The 20,979-nt window shown below is 55.5% G+C and overlaps 1 protein-coding gene across 1 annotated transcript in view; it reads right to left on the reverse strand.

The window, feature by feature from the left end:
- The window catches only part of LOC128978698 (tetraspanin-15-like), a 59,011-nt gene extending 47,379 nt beyond the window's left edge, over window positions 1–11,632 (reverse strand). Inside the window, exon 1 of the mRNA XM_054396655.1 lies at window positions 11,546–11,632. Coding sequence (XP_054252630.1) covers window positions 11,546–11,632 — 87 coding nt within the window. The remainder of the gene's footprint in view (window positions 1–11,545) is intronic.
- Window positions 11,633–20,979: the final 9,347 nt, after the last annotated feature.

Below are 20,979 nucleotides of genomic sequence, written 5' to 3' on the forward strand. Positions count from 1 at the left end.
ACACCTCCAGGGAGGGGACAGCCACAGCCTCCCTGGGCAACCTGTGCCAGTCTCTCCCCAGCCTCACTGCAAAGAATTTCTTCCTCATCTCCACTCTCAGTCTCTCCTCTCCCAGCTCAAAGCCATTGTTCCTCATCCTATCACTCCCAGCCCTTGTCCAAAGTCTCTTCCCAGCTCTCCTGGAGCCCTTCAGGTACTGCAAGGCTGCTCTGAGGTCTCCCTGGAGCCTTCTCTTCTCCAGCCTGAACAGCCCCAACTCTCCCAGCCTGGCCCCACAGGGGAGGTTCTGCAGCCTCTGCTCATCTTGGTGGCCTCCTCTGGACCCTCTCCAGCAGCTCCAGAGCCTTCTTGTGCTGGGGGCCCCAGAGCTGGAGGCAGTGCTGCAGGTGGGGTCTGAGCAGAGCAGAGCAGAGGGCAGAATCCCCTCCCTGTGCTGCTGCTCTCCCTGCTCTGGATGCAGCTCAGCACTCAGCTGGCTCTGGGCTGCCAGGGACCATTGCTGGCTCCTGGGCAGTTTGTCACCACCTGACACCCCCAAGACCTTCTCCTGCAGGCTGCTCTCAAGCAGTGTTCTGTCACTTGTTACCTGAACAGACCAACCCCCACCTGGCTCCAGCCTCCTCTCAGGGAGCTGGACAGAGCCAGAAGGTCTCCCCTCAGCCTCCTTCTCCCCAGCTCCCTCAGCTGCTCCTCCCCAGCCCCTCTTCTCCAGACCCTTCCCCACCTTTCTTGGCCTTCTCTGGCCCTGCTCCAGCACTTCAGTTACAGGGAAGCAGAGATGCAGCCCAGTTGCTGCTCACAGCCTTTTAATCCCAGTTTCATCTTTCCCCTTTGTTCTGAGCCCCAGGTTGGTGCTGGGGATGAGGTTTGATTTGATGTTTATCTCTTAGAGGGGGTCCCAGGATTGTCACTTGGCTGTGAGGGTGGGGGGCAGGCATTAATGCACTTCCCTGGGCTAATCAGAGCCACTCTCCCCCCTTTGAACTAATCCATCTGTGATGAGAGTGAGGAAAGGGATCACAGGGAGTGCAGAGAGCAAACCCAGGAGGGGGTTCAAGGGCTGGATGCTGGAGGAGCTGAGGAGGCAGCATGCATGGGATGGGCTTCAGCTGCTAGAAAGCAAGGAGGGTTGGCAGGATGGGCACGTGAGCTGCTTCCAAACAGCTTTCTGCAGGGCTGAAAAGAATCCTTGATAAGCTTCAGGATAAAAAAAACAACTTTTCCAGGGCTGAAAAAGTATCCCTGGGAAGTTTAAAGGATGTGGTGTGGCTGAGGCTGCTGCAGAGCAGGCTCAGAACTTCCTCCCAGTGTCACCATGGGGCAGGGAGGAGCCCAGGTGGTGCCTTGCAGGGGTTTAGAGAGGGGAACACAGCAGTTGGCATGGGGAAAATGTGACTGAGGTGAGGAAATGGAAGTGCAAAGGGGAAATGGAAGAGCAAAGAGAGAATGGAAGTGCAAAGAGGGAATGGAAGTGCAAAGAGGGAATGGAAGTGCAAAGAGGAAATGGAAGTGCAAAGAGGAAATGGAAGTGCAAAGAGGAAATGGAAGTGCAAAGGGGAAATGGAAGTGCAAAGGGGAAATGGAAGTGCAAAGGGGAAATGGAAGTGCAAAGGGGAATGGAAGTGCAAAGAGGGAGTGGAAGTGCAAAGAGGGAGTGGAAGTGCAAAGAGGGAGTGGAAGTGCAAAGGGGAAATGGAAGTGCAAAGAGGGAATGGAAGTGCAAAGGGGAAATGGAAGTGCAAAGGGGAAATGGAAGTACAAAGAGGGAATGGAAGTGCAAAGGGGAAATGGAAATGCAAAGGGGAAATGGAGTGGAAAGAGGGAATGGAAGTGCAAAGGGGAAATGGAAGTGCAAAGGGGAAATGGAAATGCAAAGGGGAAATGGAAGTGCAAAGAGGGAATGGAAATGCAAAGGGGAAATGGAAGTGCAAAGAGGGAATGGAAGTGCAAAGAGGGAATGGAAATGCAAAGGGGAAATAGAGTGGAAAGAGGGAATGGAAGTGCAAAGGGGAAATGGAAGTGCAAAAAGGAAATGGAAGTGCAAAAAGGAAATGGAAGTGCAAAGAGGGAATGGAAATGCAAAGGGGAAATGGAAATGCAAAGGGAACTGTGAGTGTGAAGAGATCTGCTAAGGCTTTGCCAAGGTCCTGCAGCTGGCTCAGGGCACTGCCAGGCACAGATCCAGGCTGGGTGGGGAATGGCTGCAGGGCAGCCCTGAGGAGAAGGACTTGGGGGTGCTGGAGGTGCAGAGCTGGACAGGAGCTGGCACTGAGCACTGCCAGCACAGCCCCAGCCTGGCCTGGGCTGATCCCCAGCAGTGTGGGCAGCAGGGGCAGGGAGGGGATTCTGCCCCTCTGCTGTGCTCTGCTGAGACCTCCCTGCAGTGCTGGGGCAGCTCTGGAGCCCTCAGCACAGACAGGGACCTGGTGGAGAGGGGCCAGAGAAGGACACAGCAATGCTGGCAGGGCTGGAAGGGCTCTGCTGTGAGGTCAGGCTGGGACAGTTGGGCTTGGTCAGCCTGGAGGAGGCTCCAGGGAGACCTTCTGGTGGCCTTGCAGTACCTGAAGGAGCGCCAGGAGCTCTGGGGAAGGATTTTGAGCAAGCTGGGCAGGTGGGAGCTGTCCCTGCCACTGGCAAGGGGTTGGGACTGGATGAGCTTTAAGTTCCCTTCCAGCCCAAAGCATTCTATGATTCAGGCTGGACCCCAGCCCATCCCTGCACCTCAGCTCCACCCAAGTTGTTCTTCTATTCCAAGCAGCTGAAGGCACAAGAAAACATCACACACCTCGAGGAAGGGGAGGGAGGTCCTGGCACATCTCCCAGCAAAGGCAGATTGCAAAGGAAGACCTGCTGGGAGATAATGAGTCTTGGAAGGACAATCAAGGAGTGATGCTGGAAGAGGGATGTGAGTGGAAAAGAGTTGGTCAGAGAGCTCAGCATGCCCTAAGAAGTGCTGCTTGTGGGTTTGGAGCAAACCAGGACCTATGGAGCACCACCAAAGGGGGAAGAACCACAGATTTCAGAGAATCCAGGAATGGCTCAGGCTGGAAGGGACCTCAGAGATCATCTCCCCCAACCTCCCCACCATGGGCAGGGACACCTCTCAGCCAGACTCAGGTTGCCCAAACCTCATCCAGCCTGGCCTTGAACACCCCCAGGCAGGAGGCAGCCACAGCCTCTCTGGGCAGCCTGTGCCAGACTCTCACCACCCTCACAATCAACAACTTCTTCCTCAGCTCCACTCTAACCCTGCTCTGCCTCAGCTTCAAACCATTCCCCCTTGGCCTGGCTCTGGACACCCTCAGCAAAAGTCTCTCTGCAGCCTTCCTGCAGGATCCCTTCAGGTCCTGGCAGGCAGCTCTGAGGTGCCCCTGGAGCCTTCTCCTCTCCAGGCTGCACACCCCCAGCTCCCTCAGCCTGTGCTCACAGCAGAGCTGCTCCAGCCCTTGCATCATCTTTGTGGCCTCCTCTGGCCTCACTCCACAGCTCTGTGTCCTTCTCCTGCTGGGGACAGCAGAGCTGGAGGCAGGATTGGAGCTGAGGTCTGAGCAGAGCAGAGCCCAGGGGCAGAATCTCCTCTCCTGCCCTGCTGCCCACACTCCTCTGGCTGCAGCCCAGCTCACAGCTGCCTTTGGGCTGCAGGAGGGCACTGCTGGCTCCTGGGGAGCTGCTCAGCACCCAGCACCCCCAAGGCTCTTTCTTCAGGGCTGCTCTCAACACACTCTGCACCCAGCCTGGAGCTGTGCCTGGGGTTGGCCCAACCCAGCCGCAGGAGCTTGCACTTCTCCATCCAACACTGGCTCAGCTCATCCCACTTTGGGCAGGGATGAGGAGGAAAACTTTGCCCAGCCCTTGCACACTCCAGCTGCTTGGGTTTCCATCTCTGGGGACTCCTGGAAGGCTTTTTTTTTTGACCCTCTAAATTGACGCAGCTGGATCTGGATCTATTCCAGAGAGATATTCCAGATTCCTTGCATCACAGCCCTTCCACCACCCACCCCTGCTGCTGTGGGGAGCCTCCTAATGAAGGTTGCTGCTGCCTCCTCTGTACTTACTCATTAATTACTCAGTGATCATCTTAATAACAGTGCAAGCACCAGAGAGACAACAACCACAACTGCTCTGCAAGAGCTCTGCAGAGAAGCCAAGCTGTGCTTAACCAGTCTGTGTTTAACTGATCTGTGTTTAACAGATCTGAGCTTAATTTATCTGTGCCTAACCAATCTGTGCTTAACCAATCTGTGCCTAACCAATCTGTGCTTAACTGATCTGTGCCTAACCAACCTCTGCTTGACCTCTAACCAGCCATGGACTCATGGAATTGTTTTGGTTGGAAGAGACCTCTGAGTCCAACCATCAACCCCAACCCCACTAAACACCAAAGAGATCACAGCTCAGAGGATGTCAGGGGTTGGAAGGGACCTCTGGAGAGCTTCCAGTCCAAGCCTCTGCCAGAGCAGGAGCAGAGAATCCAGCACAGGGCACACAGGAACACATCCAGACAGGGCTGCAAAGGCTCCAGACAAGGAGACTCCACAACCTCTCTGGGCAGCCTGCTCCAGGCCTCTGGGAGCCTCCCAGTGCAGAAGTTCCTCCTCCTGCTGAGCTGCAACCTCCTGTGCTGCAGTTTCCATCCAGTGCCCCTTGGCCTAGCCCAGGGTGCAAGTGAGCAGAGCCTGGCCCCTGCCTCCTGCCCCCCAGCCCTCAGCTCTTGAGAGACATTGAGCAGATCCCTCTCAGCCTTCTCCTCTCCACACTCACCACCCCCAGAGCTCTCAGCCTCTCCTCCACAGGCACTGCTCCAGGCCCTTCAGCATCCTTGGAGCCCTCCCTTGGACTCTCTCCAGCAGATCCCTGTCCTTCCTGAACTGGGGAGACCAGAGCTGGATGCAATATTCCAGCTGTGGCCTCAGCAGGGCAGAGCAGAGGGGGAGGAGAACCTCCCTGGCTCTGCTGAATGCCCCCCAGGACCCCCTTGGCCTTCCTGGCCCCCAGGGCTCATTGCTGTGCCATGCAGAACTTGCTGCCCACCAGCACTGCCAGCTCCTTCTCCTTGGGGCTGCTCTCCAGCAGATCCCCTCCCAAGCTGTCCTGCTGCAGTTGATTCTTCCTGCCCAGCTGCAGGACTCTGTGTTGAACCTTGACCCAATGATCCCCCATGGGCCTTGAGCAGCCTGGGTTAGCAGGAAGTGTCCCTGCCCATGGCAGGAGGGTTGGAACTGGATGACCTCCAAGGTCCCTTCCAACCCAATCCACAGGATCATAGATCTGGTATCACCTCAACTCCAGACCCACAGGACCCCAGTGCCAGGAGTGGTGCCACAAATCCATGGGGACAGCAGCACGACCTGGAAGGCTGCCAAGGGCCCAGCAGCAGATGTGGCTCCTGCCAGGGTGAAGGACACCAAAGGGATGAGTCAACCCCAGCCAAGCCAAGGCAAGGCTGCAAGCTCTCCTTATTTGGGAACATCACAAAAGTCATCCTGAGGATGGCTTCAAGCCCACAGAGCCCCTGGCAGCTGGGGGATGTGGCAGAGCACTGGTGTGGGGAGGAGCAGAAGGAAAGGGCATCACCTCCTTCTCCACCCACACTGACCAGTGGTGTAGAACTAAAGGCAATCCTCTGGGGTTTGATAGCTCTGGCTCAGAGCAGAAGTGTTCTGCTCAGCTCCTGATGGCCTGCCTGGCTTGGGAGTAGCACATGAGGCACTCCTGCTCCTGCTCATCCTCCTGGCCCTGCTCCTTTTCTGCTCATCCTCCTGATCCTGGTCATGGTCCTGCTCCTGCTCCTGCTCCTTCTCCTGGTCCTGGTCCTTCTCCTGTTCCTGCTCATCCTCCTGCTCCTGCTCCTTCTCCTGTTCCTGCTCATCCTCCTGGTCCTGCTCCTGTTCCTTCTCCTGCTCATCCTCTGTGGCAGTTTAGGCTGGATGCCCCCTGCCACTGCTGCATGAGATACACCTCTGGTGTCCTGGGTGCCCACCCACAGGGGTGGACACAGGAAACGACGTATTTCTACCCATAAATCCTGCACCCTATAAAGCCATCTGCAGAGTCATTCTCTTCCTCTTTCTTCCCTCTGCTCCCATGGGAGATGTCCTCTCTTATCGGGTAATGCTGGGGGGGTATCTCAGGCCTCTTAGGCCTGGCTAGGCCTAATGCCAGGAGGAGAATGGAGGGGGGGGGCAGTCTCAGACCTGGCCAGCCTGAGACTTGCCTAGCAGTGGGAGGGGTGGGGGGGGAAAAAAGAGCCCTGAGGTGTTGGGTAGACCCTCAGGTGGGAGGGAGGGAGGATTGGGAAGCTTTTTGGGAATTCTGTGAGGGGGTTCTGTATGCCTTAGGATGTTCTTTTCCACTATGCTTTGTAGTTTGTGGTTTTCTGTAGCTTCACCAATTGCTTTTCCATTTAAACTTTTCCATCACTCTCCAATCCGTTTGTGTGTCACTCTTTTTTTGCCCCTTTCGGGGCAAGAGATGTTCTGGCTGGCCTCAAACCAGCACATCCTCCTGCTCCTGCTTCTGCTCCTTCTCCTGTTCCTGTTCCTGCTCCTGCTCCTTCTCCTGCTCATCCTCCTGCTCCTGCTCCCATTCCTTCTCCTGCTCATCGTCCTGCTCCTGCTCCTTCTCCTGCTCCTGCTCATCCTCCTGCTCCTTCTCCTTCTCCTGCTCCCATTCCTTCTCCTGCTCATCCTCCTGCTCCTGCTCCTTCTCCTTCTCCTGCTCATCCTCCTGCTCCTGCTTCTGCTCCTTCTCCTGTTCCTGCTTCTGCTCCTTCTCCTGTTCCTGCTTCTGCTCCTTCTCCCATTCCATCTCCTGCTCATCCTCCTGCTCCTTCTCCTGCTCCTACTCTTGCTCCTGCTCTTGTTCCTCCTCCTGATCCTATTCCTGCTCCTGTCCCTACTCCTACTCCTGTTCCTTCTCTCACTCCTGCTCCTCCTGCTCTTGCTCCTGGTCCTATTCCTGCTCCTTCTCCTACTCCTGCTCCTACTCTTGCTCCTGTTCCTGCTCCTACTCCTGCTCATCCTCCTTCCCCTGCTCCTGTTCCTGCTTCTCCTTCTCCTTCTTTTTCTCCTGCTCCACCTTCTTCTCCTGCTCCTGGTCCTGGTCCTATTCCTGCTCCTTCTCCTACTCCTGCTCCTACTCTTGCTCCTGCTCCTACTCATCCTCCTTCCCCTGCTTCTGTTCTTGCTCTGGCTCCTGTTCCTGCTCCTCCTTCTGCTCCTGCTCCTCCTTTTTCTCCTGCTCCTCCTTCTTCTCCTTCTCCTGTTCCTGTTCCTGCTCAGGGGGGTTCATTGTAAGGTGCAAGGGAGCAACTGGGCTGTGGAAAGTGCTGGAAGCTTTCAGTCATTAAAAGATAGAATCAGGGTGGTTAAAAAGCACAAAATAACAACTGCTGGTGGTATGCAGGCACTGGGCACTGGGGGGGCACAGCTTGAGTGCTGGGCTCAGGGTTGGGCTCCTCACTCCAAGAAGGACACTGGGGGCTGGAGCAGGGCCAGAGAAGGGTAACAAAGCTGGGGAAGGGTCTGGAGAAGAGGGCTGGGGAGAAGCAGCTTTAGGCTGAAGATTAGGAAGAAATCCTTTAGAGTGAGGGTGGGGAGAGACTGGCACAGGTTACCCAGGGAGGCTGTGGATGCTTCCTCCTTGGAGGTGCTTAAAACCAGGCTGGATGAGGCCTTGAGCAACCTGGGCTGGTGCCATGATGATGATGATGGGAAAGCTTCAGAGGGGGCAAGAGATGTGGTGAGACACTAGGAGAGTTCAGCCTGGGGAAGAGAAGGCTCCAGGGAGACCTCAGAGCAACCTTCCAGTACCTGAAGGGGCTCCAGGAGAGCTGGAAAGGGACTTTGGAGAAGGGCTGGGAGTGCCAGGATGAGGGACAATGGCTTTGAGCTGGGAGAGGGGAGATTGAGACTGGAGATGAGGAAGAAATTCTTTGCAGTGAGGGTGGGGAGAGACTGGCACAGGCTGCCCAGGGAGGCTGTGGCTGCCTCCTCCCTGGAAGTGCTTAAAACCAGGGTGGATGAGACCTTGAGCAAGCTGGGCTGGTGGGAGGTGTCCCTGCCCATGGCAGGGGGTTGGGACTGGAGGAGCTTTGAGGTCTCTTCCAACCCAACCATTCTGTCATTGTCTGATTCATCTCCTGAATTCCCACTCAGGGAAGGTTAAATGTCCAAAGCCTTCCATGCAAGCAAGAAGCTCCTGCACAAGGAGGGTCTCCTCCTGCACAACTGGGTGTCTTCTGCATAAGGAGGGTCCCCTCTTGCACAACTGGGGGTCTCCTCCTGCACAGTTGGGGGTCTCCTGCACAAGGAGGGTCCCCTCTTGCACAATTGGAGGTCTCCTTCTGCACAACTGGGGGTCTCCTGCACAATGAGGGGCTTCTCCTGCACAACTGGGGGTCTCCTGCACAATGAGGGGCTTCTCCTGCACAACTGGGGTCTCCTCCTGCACAAGGATGGTGTCCTTGTCCTGCACAGTGAGGGCCTCCTCCTGCACAACTGGGAGCTCACCTCCTGCACAATGAGAGTCTCCTCCTGCACATTTGGGTGTCTTCTGAACAAGAAAGGTCTCCTCCTGCACAATGAGGGTCTCCTCCTGCAGATTTGGGGGTCTCCTGAACAAGGAAGGTCTCCTCCTGCACAAGGAGGGTCTTCTCCTGCACAATTGGGGTCTCCTCCTGCACAACTGGGGGTTCACCTCATGCACAATGAGGGCCTCCTCCTGCCCAGTGGGGGTCTCCTGCACAATGAGGGTCTTCTCCTGCACATTTGGGGGTCTCCTGCACATTTGGGGGTCTCCTGCACATTTGGGGGTCTCCTCCTGCACAACTGGGGGTCTCCTGCTGCACAACTGGGGGTCTCCTGCCCAGTGGAGATCTCCTGCACAATGGGGGTCTCCTCCTACACAAGTGGGGGTTTACCTCCTGCACAATGAGGGTCTCCTCCTGCACAGTTGGGGGTCTTCTCCTGCACACCTGGGGGTCTCCTGCCCAGTTGGGGTCTTTACTGAGTGCATTTGGCCGTGGGGAAAGCCAAAGCCTCCCTCTGCTTCCCGAGGCCTTGCAGGGCTCCTCAGCACCGATGAATTCCCACAGCGGCGATGTGCAAATGAGGCCAGAAGTAGGTCAGGCAGCTGGGAAGCTCTCAGGAGCTGAGCAATCCCTATGGAGCTGTGTGAGGACCAGCCAGGGGGGAAGGCAGGCTGGCTCAGAGGGAGGCAAAGTGGCTCTTTTACTTAGTTTATTTTCATTTCCCCCCTTTTGCAGCTCCTTTCCACTCACTGGGAAATTCTTAGGACTCTTCTTGCTGGAGGATGCTTCAAGGAGCCCTCAGAAGACCCCAGGAATCCACAAGCACCTGGCAGTGTGGTTGTGCTGCTTCAGCCCAACCTTCATCTTCCTCTGCTTCAGCCCAGCCTTCCTCTGCCTCTGCTTCAGCCCAGCCTTCCTCTGCCTCTGCTTCAGCCCAGCCTTCCTCTGCCTCTGCTTCAGCCCAGCCTTCCTCTGCCTCTGCTTCAGCCCAGCCTTCCTCTGCCTCTGCTTCAGCCCAGCCTTCCTCTGCCTCTGCTTCAGCCCAGCCTTCCTCTGCCTCTGCTTCAGCCCAGCCTTCATCTGCCTCTGCTTCAGCCCAGCCTTCATCTACCTCTGCTAAACATTCAGATTCATTAGGAGCAAAGCCTGAACCTCCTTCCACCCATCCCTGCAGCTGCCTCAAGACTTTTGAGGGAGGGAAACCTCAAACTGAGCAGAACTCAGCTCCTGAGAGAAACCAAACCCCTGGGGAAAGGTCTTCCAGCAGCTTCATTTTAAAAGCAAAGCTACTGCACAAACCTTCAAACCCCACAAATGGGTTAAGACATCTGGATTTGGTGGTTGTTTTGGTCTCACTGGCAGCAGGAAGGTCCTGGACACTCTGTGGGAAATGTTTAGAGGCCACCAGCAGCCTGGCCTGGAGCAACAATGCTGTGGGCAGCAGGAGCAGGGCAGGGATTGTGCCCCTGGGCTGGGCACTGGGGAGGCCACAGCTTGAGTGCTGGGGGCAGGGTTGGGCTCCTGGCTCCAAGAAGGACCTTGAGGGCTGGAGCAGGGCCAGAGAAGGGCAAGAAAGGGAAGGATCTGGAGAAGAGGTCTGGGGAGGAGCAGCTGAGGGAGCTGGGGAGGAGGAGGCTGAGGGGAGACCTTCTGGCTCTGTCCAGCTCCCTGAGAGGAGGCTGGAGCCAGGTGGGGGTTGGGCTCTTGTGCCAAGGAACAAGAGGCAATGGCCTCAGGTGTCACCAGGGGAGTTTTAGGTTGGATATTAGAAGAAAATTCTTCACTGGAAAGGTTCTCAAAGACTGGAACAAGTTGCCCAGGGAGGTGGTTGAATCCCCATCCCTGGAGGTGTTTCAGAGCTGTGGTGCTGAGGGCCATGGCTCAGCCCCAGCCTTGGCAGAGTCAGAGAATGGTTGGAGTGGATGACCTGAAAGGTCTTTACCAACCAAAAGCACTCTGTGAGATGCTCAAAGTCTCCTCTCCCCTCCAGAGGCTTCCTACCCAGCAGACCATGAGGAAATCAGAGATAATGAGCCAGAAGCCTCCTGGTTTTCTCATTCTCCCTCCTGCCCTGGGCTGGGCACTTGTTTGGCAGAGTGAGACAACAGCTCCTGCTGTCCCCAGCCTGTGAAGGCAAGCTGAGTCCTGCCAACGAGCTCAGGCATGAAATAAAAAAAAACCCAAACAAATAAATAAGGACATGAAAAGCATTTTTCAGGCTCTGCTTCTCACCTCCTTCCCCTCTCCCACCCCAGCCTGGGTGTCTCTGCCATGGCACAGCCAGGAGGTGACACACACTGCCCACGGGGCAAGGAGGCTTCCTGCCCCCTCAGGAGGAAACACCTGCAAATACCTGCCAGGGTTATGCAAGACCAACCCCAGGGAGGTGCCAACCTCCCATCTCCTGCCTTACCCCCAGGCCACACAGAGCTGAGGGCACACAGACCCCAAAGGGATGAGGAATTTCCTGCTTCCCCTCCTTCCCTGCTCCATCCCTCCCCACTGCCAGGGCTGCCTCGATCCAACTTGTAGCTCAACGATTCCAAACTGCTTAAAAAGGAGATTTTTCTCTCTCTCTTTGTTTTTTAACCTCTTTTAAGGAGCAGCCTGGCTGCAATCCGCACCACTCAATGTCTGCTTTCAGCCCCAGGTGGGTGGAGGGCACTCAGCTGGCAGCGCTGTGGTGATAAAACAAAACAACATTAACTCCACCTCGAGGCTCCAAACTCCCCAAATCCCAACCTGCAGCCCCGAAAGATTTGCAAAGCATCTCCAGCGAAGGACAACCCCAAGGGAGCTGCTCTCAAAGCCACCAAACCCCCCCTGGTTTCACCCCCAAATTGCCCATTTTGGTCCTGGGGAGCCCCAAGCGCCAGGAGGCTTCGCTGCAAGAATTCGACGGCTCGGAAGGGGAGAAGTGAACGCTGCCGAGTGAAATCCAGCCCACGGCGTGTGGGGGGTGGGATGGTGGAGGGAAGACCCCGGGAAGGACAGAAAAACGAGGAGAGCACCTACCGAGAAGAGGGTGGCGTAGGCGGACAGGGCGAATTTGATGCTGTAGTAATAGAGGAGGGAATTCCTGCACTCGGAGCCCGCAGCCATCCCTGGAGCTGTGCTGCGAGGGGGCTGTGGGCGGCCTGCCGGACCCTCCCCTCGCCAGCCAGCTTCTGCCCTCCTCCAGCGAGCCCAAACAGCCTCCACATGCAGACAACAGAGGAGCCTTGAACTTCAGCTGCCGGCTCCAGCTTCCGGCTGGCAGGAGCAGAGAGCAGCGCAGGGGGAGGCGGCGGCGAGCGGCCGAGGTTTAACCCTTTGCTGAGGTCGTGCCTGGGATCTGCTGCCAGGAGCATCTGCAAGGCTCTCTTTGCTCCACCAATCCATCTGGATCTCCTGCCAGGAGCATCTGCAAGGCTCTCTTTGCTCCAGCGATCCATCTGGATCTCCTGCCAGGAGCATCTGCAAAGCTCTCTTTGCTCTAGCAATCCATCTGGATCTGCTGCCAGGAGCACCTGTAAAGCTCTCTTTGCTCCACCAATCCATCTGGATCTGCTGCCAGGAGCATCTGCAAAGCTCTCTGCTCCACCAATCCATCTGGATCACCTGCCAGGAGCATGTGCAAGGCTCTCTTTGCTCCACCAATCCATATGGATCTGCCACCAGGAGCACCAGCAAAGCTCTCTTGAAGTAGAGTTACTCCCCCAGTCCACCCAGATCTGCTGCCAGGGGCACCAGCAAAGCTCTTTTAAGTGTGGTTGCTCCACCAAGTCATCTGGATCTGGTGCCTGGGCACCAGCAATGCTCTCTCTGTGTGGGATTGCTTCACCAATCCATCTGGATCTGCTACCAGGAGCACCAGCAAAGCTCTCTTGAAGTAGAGTTACTCCCACAGTCCATCCAGTTGTGCTGCCAGGGGCTCGAGCAAAGTTCTCTGCTCCAACAGTCCATCTGGATCTGTTGCAAGGGCACCAGCAATGTTCTCTTGAAGTGGATTTACTCCACCAATCCATCTGGATCTGCCACCAGGAGCACCAGCAAAGCTCTCTACAAGTCTGGTTGCTCCACCAATCCATCCAAATCTCAGGCCATGGCTGCACCACCAGCAGCTGGGGTGGTCCTGTCCTTGCCACCATGCTGGAAGAGTCCCTTGCAATCCTGCAGCCACCCCCAGGGTGATGAGGCAGCTCAAAATCTATCAAGAGGAAGGACAGATAGTCACAGAATCATGGGGGTTGGTGTGCCAGAAAAACCACAACCCACCCCCAAAATCACACCAGAGAGAGTTGGGACAGAGCCAGGAGCTTCCTATTGGAATTCAGGGCCAGCAGCAAGCAAAGCCAGAGCAGCTTAGCACCCAAACCACTTCTCCACACAGAACCCCAGCATGGTGGGGTCTGGAAGGGAGCTCTGGAGATCATCCACTCCAACCCCTCACTGACCACAACCCTCTGAGCTCTGTCCCTCAGCCAGTTCCCCACCCCCCTCACTGTCCACTCATCTAACCCACACTGCCTGAGCTTCTGCTCTGCCCTGCTGAGGCCACAGCTGGAATATTGCATCCAGCTCTGGTCTCCCCAGTTCAGGAAGGACAGGGATCTGCTGGAGAGAGTCCAAGGGAGGGCTCCAAGGATGCTGAAGGGCCTGGAGCAGTGCCTGGGGAGGAGAGGCTGAGAGCCCTGGGGTGGTGAGTGTGGAGAGGAGAAGGCTGAGAGGGATCTGCTCAATGTCTCTCAAGAGCTGAGGGCTGGGTGGCAGGAGGCAGGGGCCAGGCTCTGCTCACTTGCACCCTGGGCTAGGCCAAGGATGGAAACTGCAGCACAGGAGGTTGCAGCTCAGCAGCAGGAGGAACTTCTGCACTGGGAGGCTCCCAGAGGCCTGGAGCAGGCTGCCCAGAGAGGTTGTGGAGTCTCCTTGTCTGGAGCCTTTGCAGCCCTGTCTGGATGTGTTCCTGTGTGCCCTGTGCTGGATTCTGTGGTCCTGCTCTGGCAGGGGCTTGGATGGAAGCTCTCCAGAGGTCCCTTCCAACCCCTGACATCCTCTGAGCTGTGACTCTGTGATTCCCTGTGAGGATGCCATGGCAGCCAGTGCCCAAAGCCTGGCTGGAGTCAAGGTGGCCACCACTGCTCTCCCCTCATCTACCCAACCAGTCCCACCACCATGGAAGGCCATCAGATTGCTCAAGCATGGTTGGATCCATGCTGACTGCTCCTCATAATCTTCTTTTCCTCCACTAGATCTCCAAAGATCTTCACTATTTGTGGTTTGTGCTTTTTCCCCCACAGCCAACTTTCCCTTCTGCTACTGAGCTGATGAGGGATCAGTGCTCCTCCAGCCACACAAACTCACTCTGAGGCAGCTCCAAGGGTGATGGGAACTGGGAGAGCTTTTCCCTGGGATCCAGAAGGGTGATGGGAACTGGGAGGGCTTTTCCCTGGGATCCAGAAGGGTGATAGGAACTGGGAGAGCTTTTCCCTGGGATCCAGAAGGGTGATGGGAACTGGGAGGGCTTTTCCCTGGGATCCAGAAGGGTGATAGGAACTGGGAGAGCTTTTCCCTGGGATCCAGAAGGGTGATAGGAACTGGGAGAGCTTTTCCCTGGGATCCAGAACGGTGATGGGAACTGGGAGAGCTTTTCCCTGGGATCTAGAAGGGTGATAGGAACTGGGAGAGCTTTTCCCTGGGATCCAGAAGGGTGATGGGAACTGAGAGACCTTTTACCTGGGATGCAGAAGGGTGGTGGGAACTGGGAGGGATTTTACCTGAGTACATTTTCATAGAATCACAGAATGCGTTTGGGTTGGAAGGGACCTCAAAGCCTCTCTGGGCAGCCTGTGCCACACTCTCACCACCCTCACTCTCAACAACTTCTTCCTCAGCTCCACTCTAACCCTGCTCTGCCTCAGCTTCAAACCATTCCCCCTTGGCCTGGCTCTGGACACCCTCAGCTAAAGTCTCTCTGCAGCCTTCCTGCAGGATCCCTTCAGGTCCTGGCAGGCAGCTCTGAGGTGCCCCTGGAGCCTTCTCCTCCCCAGGCTGCACACCCCCAGCTCCCTCAGCCTGTGCTCACAGCAGAGCTGCTCCAGCCCTTGGATCATCTTTGTGACCTCCTCTGGCCTCACTTCAACAGTTCCATGTCCTCCTCATCCAGTTCCAACCCCCCTGCCATGGGCAGGGACCCCTCCCACCAGCCCAGGTTGTACAAAGCCTCATCCAGCCTGGTCTTAAGCACTTACAGGGCTGAGGCATCCACAGCTTCTCTGGACAACCTGTTCCAGTGCCTCCCCACATCTCTAGCCCCCCCTGGCAGTGGTGCTGGAGCTGGGGGAAGGTTGTGGGGTGTGGAGAATGAGAGTGGTCAGGGGTTGGAACAGGCTGCCCAGGAAGTGGTGGAGTCACCGCCCCTGGAGGTGTTGCAGGAGCAAGCAGGTGTGGAATATCAGGAGGTGGTCTGGTGGCCATGGAGGTGTTGGGGAGAAGGTTGGGTTGCTGATCTCGGAGAACTTTTCCCACCTTAACAGTTCCATGACTCTGTGATTTAATCATTAACACAACTTTGCTCCTGGCAGCCTCAGGCCCAGGCAATCATTAACTGCAGGAAGAAATGACTCAGCCAGTGCTCAGCACTCAGCACCAGAAGGGACCCTTCCAAACCATTGGTCATCAACCACTGGCCAACATCTGGGGGTCTGGAGGGATGAAACTGCTGCTGGAAGGAGATGTTCCACCTGCAGAGCCTCTTCTCTCTTCACTGCCTCAAGGAGCACTGTGGCCAGCTCTGCAGCCACCATGGCAAGAAGGACCTGGAGCTGCTGGAGAGGGTCCAGAGGAGCCACCAAGATGAGCAGAGGGCTGGAGAACCTCTATGGGACAGGCTGGAGAGTTGGGGCTGCTCAGGCTGGAGAAGAGAAGGCTCCAGGGAGAGCTCAGAGCAGCCTTGCAGTACCTGAAGGGCTCCAGGAGAGCTGGAGAGGGACTTTGGACAAGGGCTGGGAGTGCCAGGATGAGGGAGAATGGCTTTGAGCTGGGAGAGAGGAGACTGAGACTGGAAATAGGAAAGAAATTCTTTGCAGTGAGGCTGGGGAGAGACTGGCACAGGTTGCCCAGGGAGACTGTGGCTGTCCCCTCCCTGGAGGTGTTCAAGGCCAGGCTGGATGAGACCTTGAGCAAGCTGGGCTGGTGGGAGGTGTCCCTGCCCATGGCAGGGGGTTGGAACTGGATGAGCTTTGAGGTCCCTTCCAATCCAACCCATTCTATCATCCTATGATTCCCTTCCCACCCCACAAGTCATAGAATCCTAAAATCCTAGAATCCTAGAATCATAGAATCAGTCAGGGTTGGAAGGGACCACAAGGCTCAGCCAGTCCCAACCCCCCTGCCATGGGCAGGGACACCTCACACCAGATTAGGCTGGCCAGAGCCTCATCCAGCCTGGCTGCAAACACCTCAGGGATGGAGCCTCAACCTCCTCCCTGGACAACCCATTCCAGGCTCTCACCTCTCCCATGGGGAAGAACTTCTTCCTCAGTCCCCCCTGCCCCCAGGCTCTACAGGCAGAAAGTTTCCTAACAATCATCCAGGGAATCCAAAAGCTGAGGCTGCAGGGAAGGATCTGACACCCTGTGAAGGGCCAGGCTGTGCCCTGGGTGGGGGCTGGGCTGGCTCCACATGCAGCTGGAATGCCAAATGCCAGCCAGGAAGCTGCAGCTCCTTCCCCTGAGTCAAGCTCCTTGGCACAGTAACTGGAAGTCCCTGGCAGGGCTGGCTGATGCTGGGCACCAAACTGCTGCTTGGCTTGGCCAGCTTGAGCCTTTCAGCTGGAATGTTGTCTCCTCAGGAGCATGGAGAGGATCCTGAAAGCAGGATTCCAGTTGGAGCCTTAAGCCAGGATTTCAGTTGGATCCTTAAGCCAGGATTTCAGTTGGATCCTTAAGTAGGATTCCAGCTGAATCCTTAAGCAGGATTGCAGTTGGAGCCTTTAGCAGGATTCCAGTTGGATCCTTAAACAGGATTTCAGTTGAATCCTTAAGCAGGATTTCAGTTGGATCCTTAACCCAGTATTCCCGTTGTATCCCTAAGCCAGAATTCCAGTTGAATACTTAACCCAGGATTCCAGTTTGATCCTTAAGATGGATTCCAATTGGATCCTTAAACCAGGATTCCAGTTGGATCCTTAAGCAGGTTTTCAGTTGGATCCCTAAGCCAGGATTCCAGTTGGATCCTTAAGCAGGATTCCAGTTGGATCCCTAAGCCAGGATTTCATTTGGATCCTTAAGCAGGATTCCAGTAGGATCCTTAAGCTGGATTTCAGTTGGATCCTTAAGGAGGAATCCACTTGGATCCTTAAGCAAGGCTCCAGTTGGATCCTTAAGGAGGATTCCAGTTGGATCCTTAAGCAAGATTCCAGTTGGATCCTTAAGCAGGATTCCAGTTGGATCCTTAACCCAGGATTCCAGTTGGAGCCTTAAGCAGGATTTCAGTTGAATCCTTAAACAGGATTTCAGTTGGATCCTTAAGCAAGACTCCAGTTGGATCCTTAAGTTGGATCTCAGTTGGATCCTTAACCCAGGATTTCAGTTGGATCCTTAAGCAGGATTCCAGTTGGATCCCTAAACCAGGATTTCAGTTGGATCCTTAAGTAGGATTCCAGTTGGATCCTCAAGCCAGGATTTCAGTTGGAGCCTTAAGCAGGATTTCAGTTGGATCCTTAAGGAGGAATCCAGTTGGATCGTTAAGCTGGATTCCAGTTGAATCCTTAAGCAGGATTCCAGTTGGATCCTTAAGCTGGATTCCAGTTGGATCCTCAAGCCAGGATTTCAGTTGGATCCTTAAGCAGGATTTCAGTTGGATCCTTAAGCAGTATTCCAGTTGGATCCCTAAGCCAGGATTCCAGTTGGATCCTTAAGTAGGATTCCAGTTGGATCCTTAAGATGGATTCCAGTTGGATCCTTAAGGAGGATTCCAGTTGGATCCTCAAGCCAGGATTTCAGTTGCATCCTTAACCCAGGATTTCAGCTGGATTCTTAAGTAGGATTCCAGTTCGATCCTCAAGCCAGGATTTCAGTTGGAGCCTTAAGCAGGATTTCAATTGGATCCTTTAGGAGGAATCCAATTGGATCCTTAAGCAGGATTCCAACTGGATCCTTAAGCAGGATTCCAGTTGGATCCTTAAGCTGGATTCCAGTTGGATCCTCAAGCCAGGATTTAAGTTGGAGCCTTAAGCAGGATTTCAGTTGGATCCTTTAGGAGGAATCCAGGTAGATCCTTAAGCAAGATTCCAGTTGGATCCTCACTGTGAAGAATTTCTTCCTCATCTCCAGCCTCAATCTGCCCTCCCCAAGCTTCCTGATGACTTTGATTCTTCTCCAGCAGTTATCTGCCTCTCTGGAACTGAGGAGCCCAGAACCAGCCCCAGGACTCCAGCTCGATTTGCCTTTCTCAAGCTTCCATCCATTTCCTTGAGGATCCTTCCAACCTGGCACTCCATGATCCCACCCAGCCCCAGGTTCTGCAGACCAAGTCCATGTTCTAAGGTCCCACCGTGCCTGCTCCCCTCAGCTCCTGCAGCAGCTGGAGGGCACCGACCCCTCCCCTAACCACAGCAGCAAAGGGGAAGAGCTTCCAACGTGACTGGCAGCTTGGCCTGGGTTTTACTCTCCCCAGGCAGTGATGGAAGTGGGGAATGCTCAGCTGCTCCTCGGCAAAGCTGGTTCCCAGAGAGCAAAGTGGGCAGCAGAGGGGGTGGGAGGAGGAGAAACTGCTCCAAGGAGTTAGGGTAAGAAGCAAGCAAGGCTGGGGGATGATGAGCAGGAAGAAACCCAAAGGGCTGTCCCTGGGCAGTTTGCTGATTTGTAAACCACTCCTGATTACAGGAGCAGGAGAAGGAAGGGAGGGGAGTGGAGGTGCCAGGCTGTGGTGTCTGGAAGCCCCGAAGAAAAAGCCTTGGAGGTGCTGGGGGAGGAGAAGCTCAACAGGAGCCAGCAGTGAGCACTTGCAGCCCAGAGAGCCAAGCAGAGCCTGGGCTGCAGCAGGAGAAGTGTGGCCAGCAGGGCCAGGGAGGGGATTCTGTCCCTCTGCTCCACTCTGCTGAGACCACACCTGGAGCTCTGGGTCCAGGTCTGGAGCCTCTGTTCCGGGAAGGATCTGGAGGGGCTGGAAGGTGTCCAGAGAAGGGCCAGGAGGATGAGCAGAGGGCTGGAGCTGCTCTGCTCTGGAGGCAGCCTGAGAGAGTTGGGGTTGTGCAGGCTGGAGAGGAGAAGGCTCCCAGCAGACCTTCTTGTGGCCTTCCAGGATCTGAAGGGGGCTACAAGAAAGCTGGGGAGGGACTTTTGAGGGTGTCAGGGAGGGACAGGACTGGGGTGAATGGAACAAAACTAGAAGTGGGGAGATTCAGATTGGATGTGAGGAAGAAATTGTTCCCCATGAGGGTGGTGAGAGACTGGCAGAGGTTGCCCAGGGAGGTGGTGGAAGCCTCATCCCTGGAGGTTTTTGCAGCCAGGTTGGAGGTGGCTGTGAGCAACCTGCTGTGGTGTGAGGTGTCCCTGCCCATGGCAGGGGGGTTGGGACTGGCCAAGCCTTGAGCCTTCTCCTCTCCAGACTGCACAACCCCAACTCTCTCAGGCTGCCTCCAGAGCAGAGCAGCTCCAGCCCTCTGCTCATCCTCATGGCCCTTCTCTGGACACCTTCCAGCACCTCCAGATCCTTCCTGGAACAGAGGCTCCAGAACTGGATGCAGTACTCCAGGTGTGGTCTCAGCAGAGTGGAGCAGAGGGGGAGAATCCCCTCCCTGGCCCTGCTGGCCACACTTCTCTTGCTGCAGCCCAGGCTGTGATTTGCTTTCCAGGCTGCAAGTGCTCACTGTTGGCTCCTGCTGAGCTTCTCCTCTCCCAGCACCCCCAAGGCCTTTTCTTCAGGGCTGCTCTCCAGCCAGTCCCTGCCCAGCCTATAGCAGTGCTTGGGATTGCCCTGACCCAGCTGCAGGACCTTGTATTTGGAGATGCCCAAGCTCATAGCCACAGGCAACCAGGTTCTGCCAGCAGGGAAGTTCTAATTGCAGAACCAAGGTGAAGCTGTAACTCACAGTTGGCAGCTTTGCCTTCTCCTGTTTTTTTTTTTTTTATTCCCCCCCTCTTTTTCCTTTTATTTCAAAGATTCATAGACCTGAAGAAATCAGGGATTTGATTCCATTTTCTGTGCCAGCTTTGCTCTCCCTGAGCTGGCCTTGAGGCAAAAACCCAACCAGGGTAGGTCAGGGGAGAGGGGAGGGAGGGGGAAAAAAAAACACAGCCCCCCAGAAGCCCCCATCCCAGCCCGGCCCCACAGAGTTCACCCCCAGAAGCTCCCCATATTAAAAAAAGCCCCCCCCCCCCCCCCCTAATTGAAACCTCACCCACAGCCAAATGGCCGGCCCAGCAGGCAGCGCTCCTTGCTCTGAGTATGAGAAGCTGTTGGTATGGACTTCCTGAACCCTGGAAAAAAAGCCTTCACAAAGCGGTTGCGTTGGAAGCGGCCCCTATGGGCAAGCAAACCTGGGGCCTCGCGTGGCGGAGGGGGTCACCCTTGCCACAATACAAGCCATGGATGTTGAGGAGAAGCGCGCCCGATTGAGCGGGGTAGGCCGGTACACCGTGCCAACCCAAAACCCCATTGGTCAGGGAAGGGGGGGCTTGCAAATGGCTGCAAAAGCTCCACGGACCTGGGAGGCCCTCCCATAGCTAAATAAGAACCCCTAACCAAAACTACTAATATATAAATAATGCTTAAGGCGTCTGGGCCGCCTTTGACCTTTCATGGCTCAGGGGTGCGTGGGGAGATGCCAGAGAGGAGCCAGAGAGGATTGTCCACTTTGGGGACAACGGGGCGATCACAGCGCCGCCTCACAGCGAACTGTGTAGGGACGTTTGCGAAGAGCGTACCCTCTGAGATAGAGCCCTTCCAGTCCAAGCCCCTGCCCAGAGACCAGGGGACCACAGGAATTTCCAGCCACAGGCAGGGGCTCAAAGAGCTGGGAAAGTAGGGAGAAAGAACAGCCCCCTCTTCCACCACACTCCTTGGATACTACACACAGGTTTAACTTAATCAACCCACAGAGGCAGAGACAGAACATGGACAAAATTTTTACTCTTAATTTTTTCCCACAAGATAGCAACATGTTAAATATTGTAAAATAGTGCAAGGTCTTTTTTGGTCGCGCGTTAGTGTTCATTAGTGGCTGCTGACCCAGAAAGAGAACCAGAGACCAGCAATTGGCCTCCCCCCTATCTCCACGCTCAGCTTTTCCGTCACACCTCGCGATCAGCAGCTTTTTCTCTGCTCGCTCGGCAGACGGAGTCCCCTCTTTCTGTCATTCTGCATGTCAAGGCACCCAAACTGCCTCTACCAAGCTTCCATGCTCTGCTTCGCTTTTGTTATTCCCCAGGGAAGGGCTGGGGAGAAAAGAAAGAAATCTGGTCAAT

The sequence above is a fragment of the Indicator indicator genome, chromosome 38 (genome assembly GCF_027791375.1).
Source record: "Indicator indicator isolate 239-I01 chromosome 38, UM_Iind_1.1, whole genome shotgun sequence".
In the NCBI taxonomy this organism is placed as follows: domain Eukaryota; kingdom Metazoa; phylum Chordata; class Aves; order Piciformes; family Indicatoridae; genus Indicator; species Indicator indicator.